The sequence below is a fragment of the Amborella trichopoda genome, chromosome 2 (assembly GCF_054954075.1).
Source record: "Amborella trichopoda isolate Santa Cruz 75 chromosome 2, AtrichopodaSantaCruz75HAP2 v2.0, whole genome shotgun sequence".
Taxonomy (NCBI): domain Eukaryota; kingdom Viridiplantae; phylum Streptophyta; class Magnoliopsida; order Amborellales; family Amborellaceae; genus Amborella; species Amborella trichopoda.
In genome coordinates, this window is record NC_142337.1 from 61,449,898 (window position 1) to 61,464,254 (window position 14,357).

The 14,357-nt window shown below is 34.9% G+C and overlaps 1 protein-coding gene across 7 annotated transcripts; it reads right to left on the reverse strand.

Annotated features, from left to right (window-relative positions):
• Positions 1 to 611: 611 nt before the first annotated feature.
• On the reverse strand, positions 612 to 11,579 carry LOC18445196 (coiled-coil domain-containing protein SCD2). Of its 7 annotated transcripts, none has more exons than XR_016049930.1 (18): positions 11,389 to 11,579; positions 9,747 to 10,066; positions 8,794 to 8,963; positions 7,686 to 7,761; positions 7,530 to 7,571; positions 7,305 to 7,367; positions 6,064 to 6,113; positions 5,951 to 5,978; positions 4,296 to 4,370; positions 4,079 to 4,193; positions 3,908 to 3,968; positions 3,285 to 3,398; positions 3,045 to 3,163; positions 2,829 to 2,904; positions 2,393 to 2,437; positions 1,852 to 1,892; positions 1,467 to 1,593; positions 612 to 1,012 (listed from the first exon to the last, which is right to left on the reverse strand). XR_016049930.1 is itself a non-coding variant. In XM_020674205.2 (18 exons), the coding sequence occupies exons 2-18, from the start codon at positions 10,062 to 10,064 to the stop codon at positions 903 to 905; spliced, it is 1,626 nt and encodes a 541-aa protein (XP_020529864.1). In that variant the 5' UTR covers positions 10,065 to 10,066; positions 11,389 to 11,579; the 3' UTR covers positions 612 to 902. The 7 variants fall into 7 exon arrangements, 3 of the variants coding, with proteins under 3 accessions (XP_020529864.1, XP_020529865.1, XP_088715286.1); XR_016049931.1 differs by having other exon boundaries at positions 11,302 to 11,493; XM_020674205.2 differs by having other exon boundaries at positions 4,079 to 4,189.
• Between the last annotated feature and the right edge of the window lie 2,778 nt (positions 11,580 to 14,357).

The window sequence follows — 14,357 nt, forward strand, 5'->3', positions numbered from 1 at the left end:
ATGCAAAAATCATGAAAATTGACGGTCTAAATAATATGATGCAAGATGCACTATTTTTGGGACTCAAAATATATTTTTTACATATTCATACATCACGATGTCGAGATGATCAATTAAAGGATATTTCAACATTAAAATAACCTTTTTCGATGGATTTTTGAAGTGCATCTGTAATTCTACATTTTAAGGTTGCAACCTTATATAAACTTTTCCCTTTTTATGTTTCTTGGTTATCAATCTTAACTACTTTATCATCTCTACTTTTATTATTACGAAACTTACATCCATATATTTTGTCTTTGTCCAGCTAATTTTAAAACTTTTATCTTCTAAAGCAGCCCTCCAAAGTTCTAAATTTATGTTCACACTGCTTTGGGTCTTATCAATCAAAACTGTGTGAACAACATACATTACAATATCTCATCTTGTAGGTGTCTAGTCAAATCGTTTATAACTAAAACAAAGAGGTATGGGCTCCACCCCTGATGTAGACCTATTGTCACATTGAATTTCACATCCAATGGCTAAAAAGTATTTTGACATTCTTAATACAAAAATAAATGAAATAAATAGTCTCATACCATACAACCCCCCGGCCATTAGCTAACAACTAACACATGAACTAGCACATTCATATTGTTCAAAATAATCAAAGAATAATTCCACCATTGGAATGTGATGGTAGGCGAGGTACACATGACCGCGTCTGGGTAAACTTTGTTAATGATGATTAACAGGGGGACACTGCCTTGGCCATAAGATATGGCTCTTATTTAGATAAACAAACAAAAAATAAAAAATAAATATAAGATTAGAATGAATGGGATGGACATCATGGAAAAGAACTTAGAGAAAGAACAATAAAATGATAATCTTCAACTAAAATGCACAGTTTACTCGGTCTAGCCATTTTGCTTTAGATTTGGAGATTCTGGGTTGATATCTTTGCGAGATGCCTCCCAAAGCTGGGTTTCAATGCTTAGTTTCCTCAACTCGATCAGTCCTCGCTCCACTGTAACGAAATACAAGAACATCAAACACTCAGCAACATAAGCTTTTATATATGAAATTTGTTACTGTGCTCTAGACTAGTGACACTTAATGCCTGGAGAGATGAAAACTTAAGTCATGTATGTAGAAAACCATAGGAAAAATATGATTTCAGATGGCACATAAGTCTTGATGGAAATACGCTATGAGAACTATAACTTGACAGGTGAAAGAGAGTGAAGGTATGGGAGAGAAGAGCTGCAAATGATGAAAAGACGTTCAATATCAAATTGCAAATTCCGGAATATGATCGAGAAACTATTATTCCATAAGCATTGTTAAAAGATTTTTAGTCAGACTCGATCAGTTTCAAATTCTCACATCAAATTTCAACAACTTCACTCTATGAAATAGGTTGGCAATTAAATAAATAAATAAATAAAAGAATGGGATGAGCATGTAGGTCATAGGGTTACCATCTACTACATCATGAGATGTAGGGGTCTGAGTGCTATGGCTGATCCAGAACTGTAACCGCTCATCTGCAATGTCTTCCTCCAAACCATGGTTCTTCGCTCTTTTCCAGAAATATGTAAGCCAAGCCTGAAACAATACAATGCCAAAACGTGCAAAAAGAATTGCTTAGTCAGCAAAACAACAAGGGAATGGTGTGACCAAGTGTTAAACATGGTCTGTTGGCAAATGTATGAAATAGAAGTAAAAAGCTCAAACAAAAAAAGCAAAATGTTTGAGTTATCTCTGGCACCCCCAATCATCAATAGAGTGGTAAAATGTATATAGAGCAAATGATAAGTGCTAATCAAAATAAGAAGAAGATTTTATAGGGTATTGAATGGGTACCTGCTTAAAAAGGACATCTTCATATTCCTCTTGGCTCAGCTCTGCAAAATGCCAAAAAGATTCCCCAACCTCAGTCCAGTGTGTAATGAGAATCTAAATGCATCACAGACTAATAAAGAAGACACAAAGTCATAACTGAATAAGATGAAAGATCAAGTCCCCCAATAATTTTTTCAGTGTTCTTAAACTCGGACTCGGCCCTTGAACCTGGCAGGGCATAACTCCCGGTCAGTGGGTCGGACAGGCCGAACCCAAGTCAGACTAGTCAAAAAGTACAATCCTTAATAATAAATACGCCTCACAAACCAGTAAGATTTGGCTGGTACGTTAGGCTTTTCAGTTGGACCCAGCACCCTGAAGGGTCTGAATGGCTTGGCCTAGTTCAGGTCAAACTCGGCGAGTTTTGTAACACAGTTTTTCAAACATATTCCAAGGATACTTCAGTTGTTTTGGGACATAAGAATGGCATGTCTTAATCTCTCTAGAAGATTACATCCAGAAGAACATATACACTGAGAAATCATATTCTACACATACTCACCAAAAGCTTCCACAAGATTCTGACCATCAATAGGCAGCTTCTGATCTGGAAGTAAAACCGAATAAGTATATTCCGTACATGAGACACCAATTTCAACTGTGAAGACAAAAATTTTGATTCTCTGTTCTTTCAAATGCCATGCCCCAGTATTGCAAATGAACATATCAATAAAAGTTTAGCTTTGCATGACTCTACATGTGACATTATAAAAATCCAAAAATTGAGATCAAAACTGTTCCAAGTAAAACAATTGTCATCAAGCGATTGAGACATATGGCAGAAAAAGAAAGAAAAATGTCTAGGACTGATGGTGCTATGAACAGAAAATCTAGTGGAAGCATTGCAGGAAAATTAGCAACGAAGGTGACCTTCATAAAAATGGACTTAATATATACACTAAAATAAGAAGCTTCCTCAAATTTGACATAAAACATACCTGAGATTGATTGACCAACCCTAACCAAGCTTGGACGACGATGCTGACTCGTTGCAAGTACTACAGCATCCTCTACCTTAGAAAGAAAAATGGAAGTGTTAACACTATGAGATTCAGCAATCAAAAAAAAAAAAAAACTACAAAGGAAAAACAAAACTTATACAATGGATTTTAAGAGCCTTCAACAGTTTAGGAACCAAAAGCAAGAAATGGAACCTTTAGAGAAGCAAGTTCACGCATTCCCTTTTCCACTAAAAGCATGTTCTCAATGTTTCCCTCCCCCATAAGATCATTTATATCCCGAGAAATTTCAGCCCTTCTCTCTAAATCATCATCTGCTATCAAAATAATCAAATCAATTCATTATACGTATAAATGAAAGCTCATATTGCAATTTGTGTGGCTTAAAATCAGGCCAGAAGAACCAATGGGCCGATAGGCGACCACTATTCTAACCTTTCCAAGGTTCATCCTTAGCTCTCTGTCCAGCAGCTATGACAACTTCAAAAGGCAGAGGAGCCAGTGATGACCAATACTCATGTTTTGGCCCGGCAATATCTGCATGAATGCCTGCGAGAAGAGGATATATCACATTGAAAATCATGAAATCAGAATTTAAACAAGTAAAAGAATATTCCAACATATAAGGGACAATCCTTTATAATATAATTCTAGCCCTAGGTAATAAGATGGATGTATATCCTGTACGCTTAAGGCCCATTTGGGCCCTTGAAATTTAATTTACAAGAATTTCACCCTGGGAATGAGGCACTCTAATGATTTCAAATGATTGACTCCCAAATAGGGATTTGGAAAGAAATCTTCTTGTCATCCTAGTTCTTACATTATCTTTGAGAAAAAGATCTTCCAATCAAATAGGTGGAAAATTTTCTTTGAAAATGAATACTCTTCACCTCTAATCATCTCTCTCTCCTACAAACCCATTGTCTCTCTCGCTCCCACAGAACCCTCAATCATCTCTCTCCTTGGAAATTTCAAGAATATTTTTCCAGGGAGCAAAACGAGCCAGAGAATGGAAAAATCAGTAAAAGATGAGCCAAAGCTTGGAATAATTTTACCATGTCGAACCGATAGACTCCAATACCGAGCAAGCCAACACCTTTTCAGGACTACCTCTTCCTGATATACAAATAATAAAATTTCACCAGATCTTGGTGGAAAGTATAATAACGAGATTATCATCTTTTATAAATTCTAATGAGCATTTTCAACAATAACTGTCAACAAACCATTTCTTCTTGATTTAAAATCATTCTTTGTGCCATTAAACAGAGAGATTTCACTTCAGACTCGGTTTCCTGCATATGTTCTTCAACAGATAGTGCCCCTTCTCTTGCAGCCTACCTCAAGATACATAGACATCAATCTTAATCAAAAGGAAATTTTAAAGTACTTGCTGAAGTCTAGCTTAAGATTAAACTGAAGCAAGATATGAATATCTCTTACTGCTGCTTGCTGTCTAAGCATTTGAATCTCTTCATTTCTAGGATTCTTTGTTTGTGTTTGAGCCCTCAGAGCAGCCTGTGAAGCAAAACCATAAATATGTTTAATAAGCTCCCAAGGATTCTTCAAGCAAACACATAACTGCCGAGGAATCCATTAAAACATTGGTAAATATTCATCATTGGCCAGGATTCTCAAAGGACATAATGAAATTCATTATGTCTACTTCGATTTGTACGAAATAACAGTTATATGTGAAGTGATAGAAAACTCATCTCAAGATAGAAACACTCCCCCAAGTCAACTCAACATATCAAGTGTGCAAGTTTATAAATAAAAAGCTTGGGATGCATCTATGTTTTGCCTTTTATATAATTTTAAATGCTCATTTAGCAGTTAAATGGTTTCTTCCAATGTGGTTGCTTTGTTGTATGACTCTGGTGACCAGCTGGATTCAACTCCCATTATAGACCCTTTTCTTTTTTAGAATTCTTACAAGTTCCCTAAAAATTCACTAAGTGTTTCTCTGAGCCAAATATTTGACTTAGCAAGCTGGCTTGGTTTTGGCAGTGCCCAAAGTCAGCAACTAAGCTAGAGTTTTTGAACAATGACTTCTAACTTTTATATTTACCTTTACCTCTTTTGATAGCTATGATTTTAATTACACATTGATACAATTGAGGAGTCTATAACGAATGATGCCAAAACCTGCTCGAGTATAACATTTACAATGAGTGACGTGATACCAGTCAATGGTACAACAAGGCACAGGCATTAACATTGATGTGGCCATCAGTGGTCCCGGAATGTGAGGTGCATACAGATCAGGAGGGCAACTATGTCATGTCACATAGTAAGGGAACAAAACACCCTTCTGCCACTGAGAAGAAAGTGCAGAGCTAAAACAAACTATGGCAGCTATGTTGACGACAATCTATGATGCTGTTTTGGCAGATCAAGGAGCAACCTTCATTGTTGAGAAATACAGGAACAAGCAAAACATCTATCAAGTCATTGAGTCATAGGATGTCATTAGAATTGTTGTTTGACTCATATCAGAAAAATATAGGAATTCAAGACGAACATCACATCAGTTCACTAGAGAAATTTTAGATGCACAAGAAAACAATTTCAACATCCTAGACATATGTATTCTCAAAATTCTGTAGTAAATAATAAGCAATAAAGTTATAAAGGACCTTCATCATGAAATTCATTCATCATTCATCCCTTGTGGGCTCCATTTACATACCATTTTTTATGATAGTTATTGATGGGCCACTTATGGCACATTACCCAGTTTTGATTCGCCAATCGGAGTTCTGTCTAGACTCAATAGAGAATGTTGTATTGAATGTGATAGTCCACCTAATATGTCATTAGGTGGAAGATTATTTATGTGAACCTTCAATTAATTTTTGTTTCAGAAATGTATGGGCAGCATTAATGTACCGCATATCAGTCACTTGTACATCTCTCGTACATCAGAATACTTTTGGTTAGGCAGAACACATGTTTATGTTAAAGCAACTAATTATTCCCATATACGTTCAATGTATAGCAAGACAATGTAGGGGAAAGAAAAACAAGTTTCAAACTTTACATGCATGTGTGCATCCAAACACACAATTAACAGGATGAGATAATTTAAAACTAACCTCTCTTTGCTGCAAGGCTGCCTCCTTTCTGAAAATCAAAGTTATAGATTACATACTCAGTTCCAAAACCTGAATGTATGCAAGTAAGATGAAACTCCAAAGCCATGATTTACCTGCTTAGCAAACGAGCTTCTAGGGATACCCCTTCCGCAAGAGTAGCAACCTAAAACAAATTGCATTTTGGTGGAAGAAAAAAGAATGAAACAGTAAGAATCACACTTCTTACAAACACATTCAAGAAAGTTTTTGTAGATATCATGTAGAAGAAAAAAGAATGAAACAGTAAGAATCACACTTCTTACAAACACATTCAAGAAAGTTTTTGTAGATATCATGTATATGTACATATTAACCGAAAAACAGAGTTAACCGACAAAGCGATCACATAAACATAATAGCTTATTGAACAATCATTGTCAAGAAACTGCCAGAACTAAGGAAATCACAAATGGGAGGCATAGAGAGCACAGAAAATCAGGGAAGACAAAACAGATAGAAAGAAAGAAATCATTGAATGGTAAGTCTATTAAATGGAAAAATATACTACGATTTATATTGTCATATTGACAGCCATGAACATTGGCTTATCATAGTCCAACCAATTGGTATGATGATGATGAAGAAAAAGGAGGGTCATACAGTTCATTAATTAAAATTGTAAGCTGGGATCACTTTCTATGACCATATGGGTGGTAAAAAATATACAGGCCCCTATCTAATTGTAGGAGTCATTGTTAAAACTAGTACCCCAACGTGTAAACAAAACAATTTTTAGCCAAATCATCCCATACAAACACAAAAATGGCAATCGCATTTACAATGAATATATTAGTGTCACTAAATCCATTTAAAATCCAAAACTACCAAGAAGGCACAGAAACTTGAAAATGGGTACAACATCCGTGTCTAATATCCTGGAACATCATGTCTTGGCCACTTGCATCCTGTATCTGGGTGTCTTAAGAAAATTTTACTGTCCTGTACCGGAGTGATTTGTGATGGTGATTCACATGAGTATAAATTTGCATTATTGGAATTAAGTCCCACATATTGTAGGTTGGAAAGGAGCTTTATATAAGGCTCTGACAAGATCTCAAGCACCTCAATTTCATGCCATAGTTCAATATTGCAGGAGTCAACTTGGCAATCAACGTTCGTCCAATCAAAAGTCCAAAACAGTTCCATAGCATTTCAGAAATAAAGAAAGGGTGGCATCTATGCTACTAGAAGAAAGAAGTGAGGAAAACTATTGCAAACATAGGATATTTCCTTAGCAAAAACACACAGGAATATGAATATTTCTGTATGCAAATATGATCAGTTGCCAATCATAAAAGCTAAGGTAGAAGAATACCTGTTTCTCAAGCTGCCTGGCTCTGGCTTCTGCTGCCTCGCACCTCTCCTCTGCAATTCGAAGCTGGGATGATGACATATATCATTATAAAATTTGTACACAATGAACTAATTATAATTTGCCAGCCAAAGGGCAGGAAGACACACTTCAACATGATGAAGATAAACAATAATTTCAACTAAATCTCAAAAGCAACTGAAGGATAGAATGTTGTTTGCATTGCACCTTGTTAAGAATACTTTCATTTTCTTCCTGCACCATGTCAAGCTGCAATTCAACATAAATAATTTATTATCACCATGATCAGACAGCAACTGGGTTCTGAATACAAATTAATGAAAAGTTAAATATGCCATAAAGTGGATTATAGACATCAATAACCTCATCTTGGAGAGCAGATGCCTCTTGCTGATTGCCAGTTGTTTTTGAAATCATATTTCCAAAATCTACCGAATGCCTATACATGTAAAGTGAAACTTGCATTGGTTAAGATATCCGTAAGAACAGTGATAATCAAAACCATGTATTGTGGAACACAAAATGTAAGAGACGAACTGTAGTATGAACATGCTAACAGCCTAAATGTCCCAGAAAATCTTGATAGATATGACAAGCACAAATGTAGATTTTTTTAAACAGGAACAACCTATGATCTATATTTATCACACACCATGTCATGTTAAACAAAACAAAACCGAAATAGCACTATGGCGTAAATAAGCATGTAAGGGACTACATACAATATCACTAGTTCACAAATTTCTTCTTCAATCTAGAATATTCCCTGACATATAATTTTTAAACATTTTAAACCAATGATTATAGAAACATAAGATCTATGAAAAATTACATAATTAAAGTATGAGGTAAAAACACAATTGTTTGAGGGTTCCTTCTTTAAACTATTGTGTCTGCAAAAGTGGTAGTGATGTGTTTATTACAAACATAGCCACACTGCACACAGCAAAATTTGTTGTTCCACTTGACTTAGGTCGATCATATTATGTGTTGTCCAAGAAACTTCACCTGTAGATGCAAAAAAGGTTGGCTTATACATATGCAAGCATGGACATATGCATCTACGCATATGTGTATACACCGGATATGTATGCTACAGATGCACGCGTCTGTATAGTATATATAAAACCTTAAGAAAAACATGAACACAATTGCAAGTACTAACTTATGTGCAAGACTATGTGTGCTTACAGGCACTCATGTTCTATAATTGTGTTTTGATGTGAAACTTCCACTCTTGCTTTCATTTCATGTTCCTAACAATAGAGCACATTGCTATTATAGAAGGAATAATCTAGGATGGCATTAGTAAATCAACACAAAAACTCCCTTTCAGTGAACTTAAACATCACTGAAATGAGGGTATTAGAAGTTTAGCTCAAAAAACTTATTGTAGGACAAACTATTTATGAAAATTTGGTGAGTTTGCTACATTTAAGTCCATTGAGATAGTTTTGTACTCCACATTCACCTTTTCTCCCATCTAGCTGAAGGTGTCTCCGATGGCGGCACAGGAGCTTGTGGTTTCAGCAATGGTCTGCTAACTGGTACCAATGGAGATGGTGGCTTAACTGATATAGACGGCCGACCAGCACTTGTTGGGCGAGCGGCTGGAACTTGTTCTACATGGTTCCGACCTAACTAATAAGAAAAATGAAATATTGAATAAACCCAAACACATGTATAAGCCGGCGAAAATAATGATACAAAACACTTACTAAAACAACAGCAACATCTAAACCAGCTGCAGCAGCAGCAACACCACCACCACCACCACCAACAGTAATAGTAATAGTGATAGTAAGTGTGTTGGGTTCGGAACTCCAATATCCACACCCAGCACGTAGTTTTTTTTAATGAAATCTGGGTCCAACATTTCAAGTTACCAACCCAGCTTTCACTTAAACATGGGTTTGAAACTTGAACTTCCAAACTGCTTTTTCACATAAAAAAAATATAAGAAAAAAATGTATCGTTCTGGAACCTGAAGTTCCAAACTTGACATAATTTGGAAAAAAAAAAAAAAAAGATAAAAACAGCACAAACAAAGTAAGACTTGGGTCCTTGTTTTAGTAATAATTTTTGTAAGGAGACTTTTCCATAATTTTCCCATAAATCAATGATGATGAAACATTCGCACACAACATCAGCAATAACGAGAAGAATAGTAGTAATAGCAATAGACATTTCAGAAAATAGTAATAGCAATAATATGTGAAATGCATGTTTTATGACATGCCAACAATCCAAGGAACCATTTAGTTAAGTATTGACATATTAAATACTAGCATTGCCATTGTAAATATTCATCATCTAAAGCCATACAAATAACCAACTTTATGAATTACATAAAATCAAAAGCTTACTGAAAATAATGATAATTAAAGAAGAAAAAGGAAAGGAAAAAAAGAGCATTCCAGTTACCACAGGAGATGGCGATTGCATTCCCCTTCCAGCCAAAACACCCATACTACCTCCAGACTGGGCCGAGAGATTGAAATCAAAGGAGAGGTCATCATCTTCTCCATCACTTTCAGCTGGTTGATAATCCATGACTTGCCTGAGTCTTTGGGCTGCAGCTTTAGCAGCATAGTTCTGTGATCTCTTGAAGTTAGGGAGACCAGTGGATCCCGAACGCACATGACGATAAGCAGGGGACATTGCAGGAGAAGATGAGTCTGTGCTGTTTGATGTGCTGCTTTGTCTGATATAAATGGGGCTCCTCGCTCTTGTTCGGTCCATCTCTTTATAATATCAAAAACATCAAAAGAAAAGATTAAAATCTCAATGTAATACATAGAAAAATAAAAAACCAAAAAATAAAGATTAAAAGATAGAAAGAAAATACAACAAATAAGTGGATATGTCGAATTTCATCTAAAACTTATAAGAAGATAAATATCAGTGAGATTAAGCCCTGACAAAAGTGCAAAACTGCCTAGCAATTCCTAAGGTAGCCTTTCAATTTGTTGATTTTGGATAGATAATTAATGAGAATAAACCTTAAAGTTACCATTACAATGTCTTACAAATGGAACTATAGGGGATCTCTTGGCATTCGTGTGCAATATATCAAGAAAAATCATCGAAAAGTTAATAACGCCTCACCTTTTAAAAAAAAAATTCAGAGATCGAGTTAGAAACTAATCAGAACTTTCGCTTTCTCCAGACAATCTTTTAACACATGGATTTTTTTTTTTTGGAGAAATATCACATGGTATTATTTTCTCTGAACTCTAAAGTAAACCTTTATAAATTGCTGAAATTCTACAAGAACCAAATTTCACTTGGATAAAATGCACAAGCAGCGCAACATGTTAATCTAGCGATAATATATGAGAAGAGTACCATTACCCTGAATCTCTAATACAAAAGTTTCTACAAGATTTTAACCTCACGTTACAATATTCGAAAACCTTTTTTTTCTTTCTAATATTGAAAAATTGCAAATTTCAGAAATGCAAAAGTGATGAAGAAAAGAGAGAAATGTATCTGAAATATTCCACCAAAAATAAACCTCAAGCTTAACAAACTGCAGCAAATCCTTAATCTATATAAACCAAAATTCAACAATGATTTCGACAAACACATAGAATTAATCAAATTTATCGCTCTTTATAAACAGGTATTACAATTTTACTGCAGGAATTCGAATAAGATCAGATGGCATATCCCATTTGTCAAAATTCAACTAGATCTGACATATATTTAACATAAACAGACCTCTTAACTAAAATTTAGATCAATGGCTCTACTCCTTAACCTTTAAACAATAGTTTTCAACAAAAAGAAATTGCATGCATGCATGAAGGCAATCCATCGAGAGAGAGAGAGAGAGAGAGAGAGAGAGAGAGAGAGAGAGATTCATTAAAAAATTAGACCATAACAATGCCCTGAAATTTTTTTATAGAGTTTCATTAAAAAAATTACACCATGCCCTGAAATTTTTTTATGAAAAATGTAGAGGGCCTGATCATACCACATTTTAGCTTTATTCCTTGATGGGTTCGTGAACAATGAAAAACTATCGGCGAGGACACTACCCAAAATGGAACCCTAATCGTACCAGAATGTAGCTTAGAGAGAACTGTGCCCCTGAGAAAACGAGATTCTGAAGCTTACGATTAGATTATTTAGTTTTTCATTCCTTTGATTTCATTTCATGAGATTAACGCTGAAATTTTGGGCGTCGAAATTATAGGGGTCCACGTTTCTCAATAGCGAGCGCGCCAAAACAATTGTAAAACAAATATTCTCAGGAAAAAAAAAAGAGAGAGAAATCCATATAACTTGTAACTGATTTAAAAAATGGGTGTAGTTGGTAGAGGTAAGGAGCACCTTCAAATTTTATCATGGTATATAATTTTGATGTACGATATTTTTAGGATTACCTCAAATTTTATTTTATTTTTAATTATAAAAGTTTAAAATAATTAAAATCAAGTAGATCTATAAACATATGAAAATATTGAAAATAGATGGTGTAGATAATATATTGTAAAATGCACTATTTTTTAGACTTAAATTTTTTTTATTTTTCATGGTCATATCTTTTTATTTTTCATGGTCATATATCAATCAAAAGGTTTTTCAACATTAAAACTACCTTTTCCAATGGATTTTTGAGGTGCACCCATAGTTCTACATTATAAGGTTGGATCCTTATATAAATTTTTTCTCATATATAAAAGGAAGCATAGATCTTCTATACTATTTTGAAAGTATAGAAACCTTTCCCATTTATGATACTCTTGTCATTGCATTTCATTGTTAATTTATGTTGTAAACCTTGTATTTCTCTATACCTAAATTGAGTTCATTTCCTAAACTAGGTTGTAAACCTTGTATTTCTCTATACCTAAATTGAGTTCATTTCCTAAACTAGGTTGTAAACCTTGTATTTCTCTATACCAAAATTGAGTTCATTTCCTAAACTAGGATATCTTTAGTCAGCAAGCAACTAATTAGAATGTTGTTTAAACTTGGATCGGGTCTTGGACTCGAGCCTTTCTAGAGCCAAATTAGGATATCGTTGATCAACAACCAACCAATGAGAATATTTTTGAAACTCAGCCTGGGCCTTGGACTCAGCCCTTTCCCGAGCTGATTACAAGGACAAAAAATACCCATAGACTTCTAAAAAATGCAAAATTTTGTTAAAAATTATCAGAAAATGACAAAAACTGAATATGTAATAACAATCATTAAAACTGCAAAAAGATGAAAAGGGTATACAAAAGACGGATATTGAAATTTTTCATTTATGCTTTGAAATATTTCATAAAATATAAAAAAGAGAAAGTACAAAAATTTGGAGCACGTCATAAAAAAAAAATGCCCCAATCATCATAAAAACGCCATATAAAAGTGTCTTTCAAAATCATATATTAGTGATTTTTAACAACATTTATGATTTTTTCTAAGTTTTTAACAAGGGTGAGTTGATCCATGGAACTCTCTTCGACCTGAGTCCGAGTGGACTTGGGCAAATCTGGGAGCACTGACTTACAACTTTGAAATCTTGGAATAGCAAATAAATGAAAGAAGCAGGTTCAATTTCAAATTTCGATTTCAAGCTGGATCCAGCCAAATGGTATGGACAGAATCATATAGAGGCATAACCACTTTGTTAATCTTAGAGACTTGCAGAGAGGAAGGAACATATGAAGCATCCGCAGAGCAAGACTAGAGCCAAGCAGCAACAACCGTCCCTTCACACAATCAACAGTAAAGCGCGTTATCTCGCCACAATCAATCTTACTAAGATCAAATAAGAAGATATAAATATCATCACTACTCGGCTTTCTCAAAAGCATATAGAGATTCCCGCCGGCCTCTATCAGTTTGAATCCGAACTCGCCTTCTATATACCCTGGTATAAAATTTGCAGTCACTGCCCATTTTCTAGTTGTAATGTCAAAAGTCTCAATTACAAAGTATCCATCAATGCAGTAAATCTTGGAAGGATTGTTTTGATGGACACTTAATTTCCATGCTTTATCACAGACTTGCAATCCCCAGACCGAGGAACTTTTGGAAAAGATAATTGTGCCTCACACTAATTTGTGGTGGGACATTTCATTATATCTATAGTGGTGATACAATGGTATAATGCACACTTTTCTATCTTGTTATAAACAATATATACTTTCCTATCTTGTTTCATTCTCCTCTCAAAAAGAAAGACCAATACACTTTCCTATCTTGTAGCAATACATTTTCCATGTCGTTTGAATTTTATTTCTATTGCCCCCTTAAACTCGGCTCAAGAGGCATTTGAAGCCCTTGTTTGAAGTAAAGATCTTGAAAAATATCTCACGGTAAAGGTTTTGGTGAAGATGCGAGAGGAAACAAATCAAGTGATAAATAAACCAATAGCAACCTTTTCACGCACAAAATGATAGTCTAACTCAATACGCTTTGTCCGAGCTTGGAAAACAGGATTAACTGTCATGTAGAGAGTACTAATATTGGTATAAAAAATTGTTGGTGGCTAAGGAAGTAGCACGCCAATATCACAGAGAATAAAAGAAAGCCATGTCAATTCTGCAGTTGTGGAGGCCATGGACCAATATTCTGCTTCAGCACTTGAACGAGCTACAGTCGATTATTTCTTAGCACTCCAAGACATGCGGTTGGAACCAAGATAGGTGTAGAAACCCGTAGTTGAACGGCAAGTATTTGGACACCCAGCCCAGTCGGTCTCAGAGAAAGCAAATAACTCAAATGAACTAACAGATAAAAATCTTATACCACAGGACTATGTACTATTAAGATAACGAAAGATGTGCCTAATTTCCTAAAAATGTGCAAATTGTAGGGCATGCATAAATTGACATATTGTATTAATATTATGGGAAATGTCCAATCGTGCTAATAGTAATGTATTGGAGTGCACCAATAATGCTCCGATAAAGAAATGGATTAGAAAATATATCGTAATTCTCATGAATATTATTCTTCATTGCCATTGGTGTTGAAATAGGTTTGGCACTAAACATCTGAGCAAGATCAATAAGATCTCGGGCATATTTG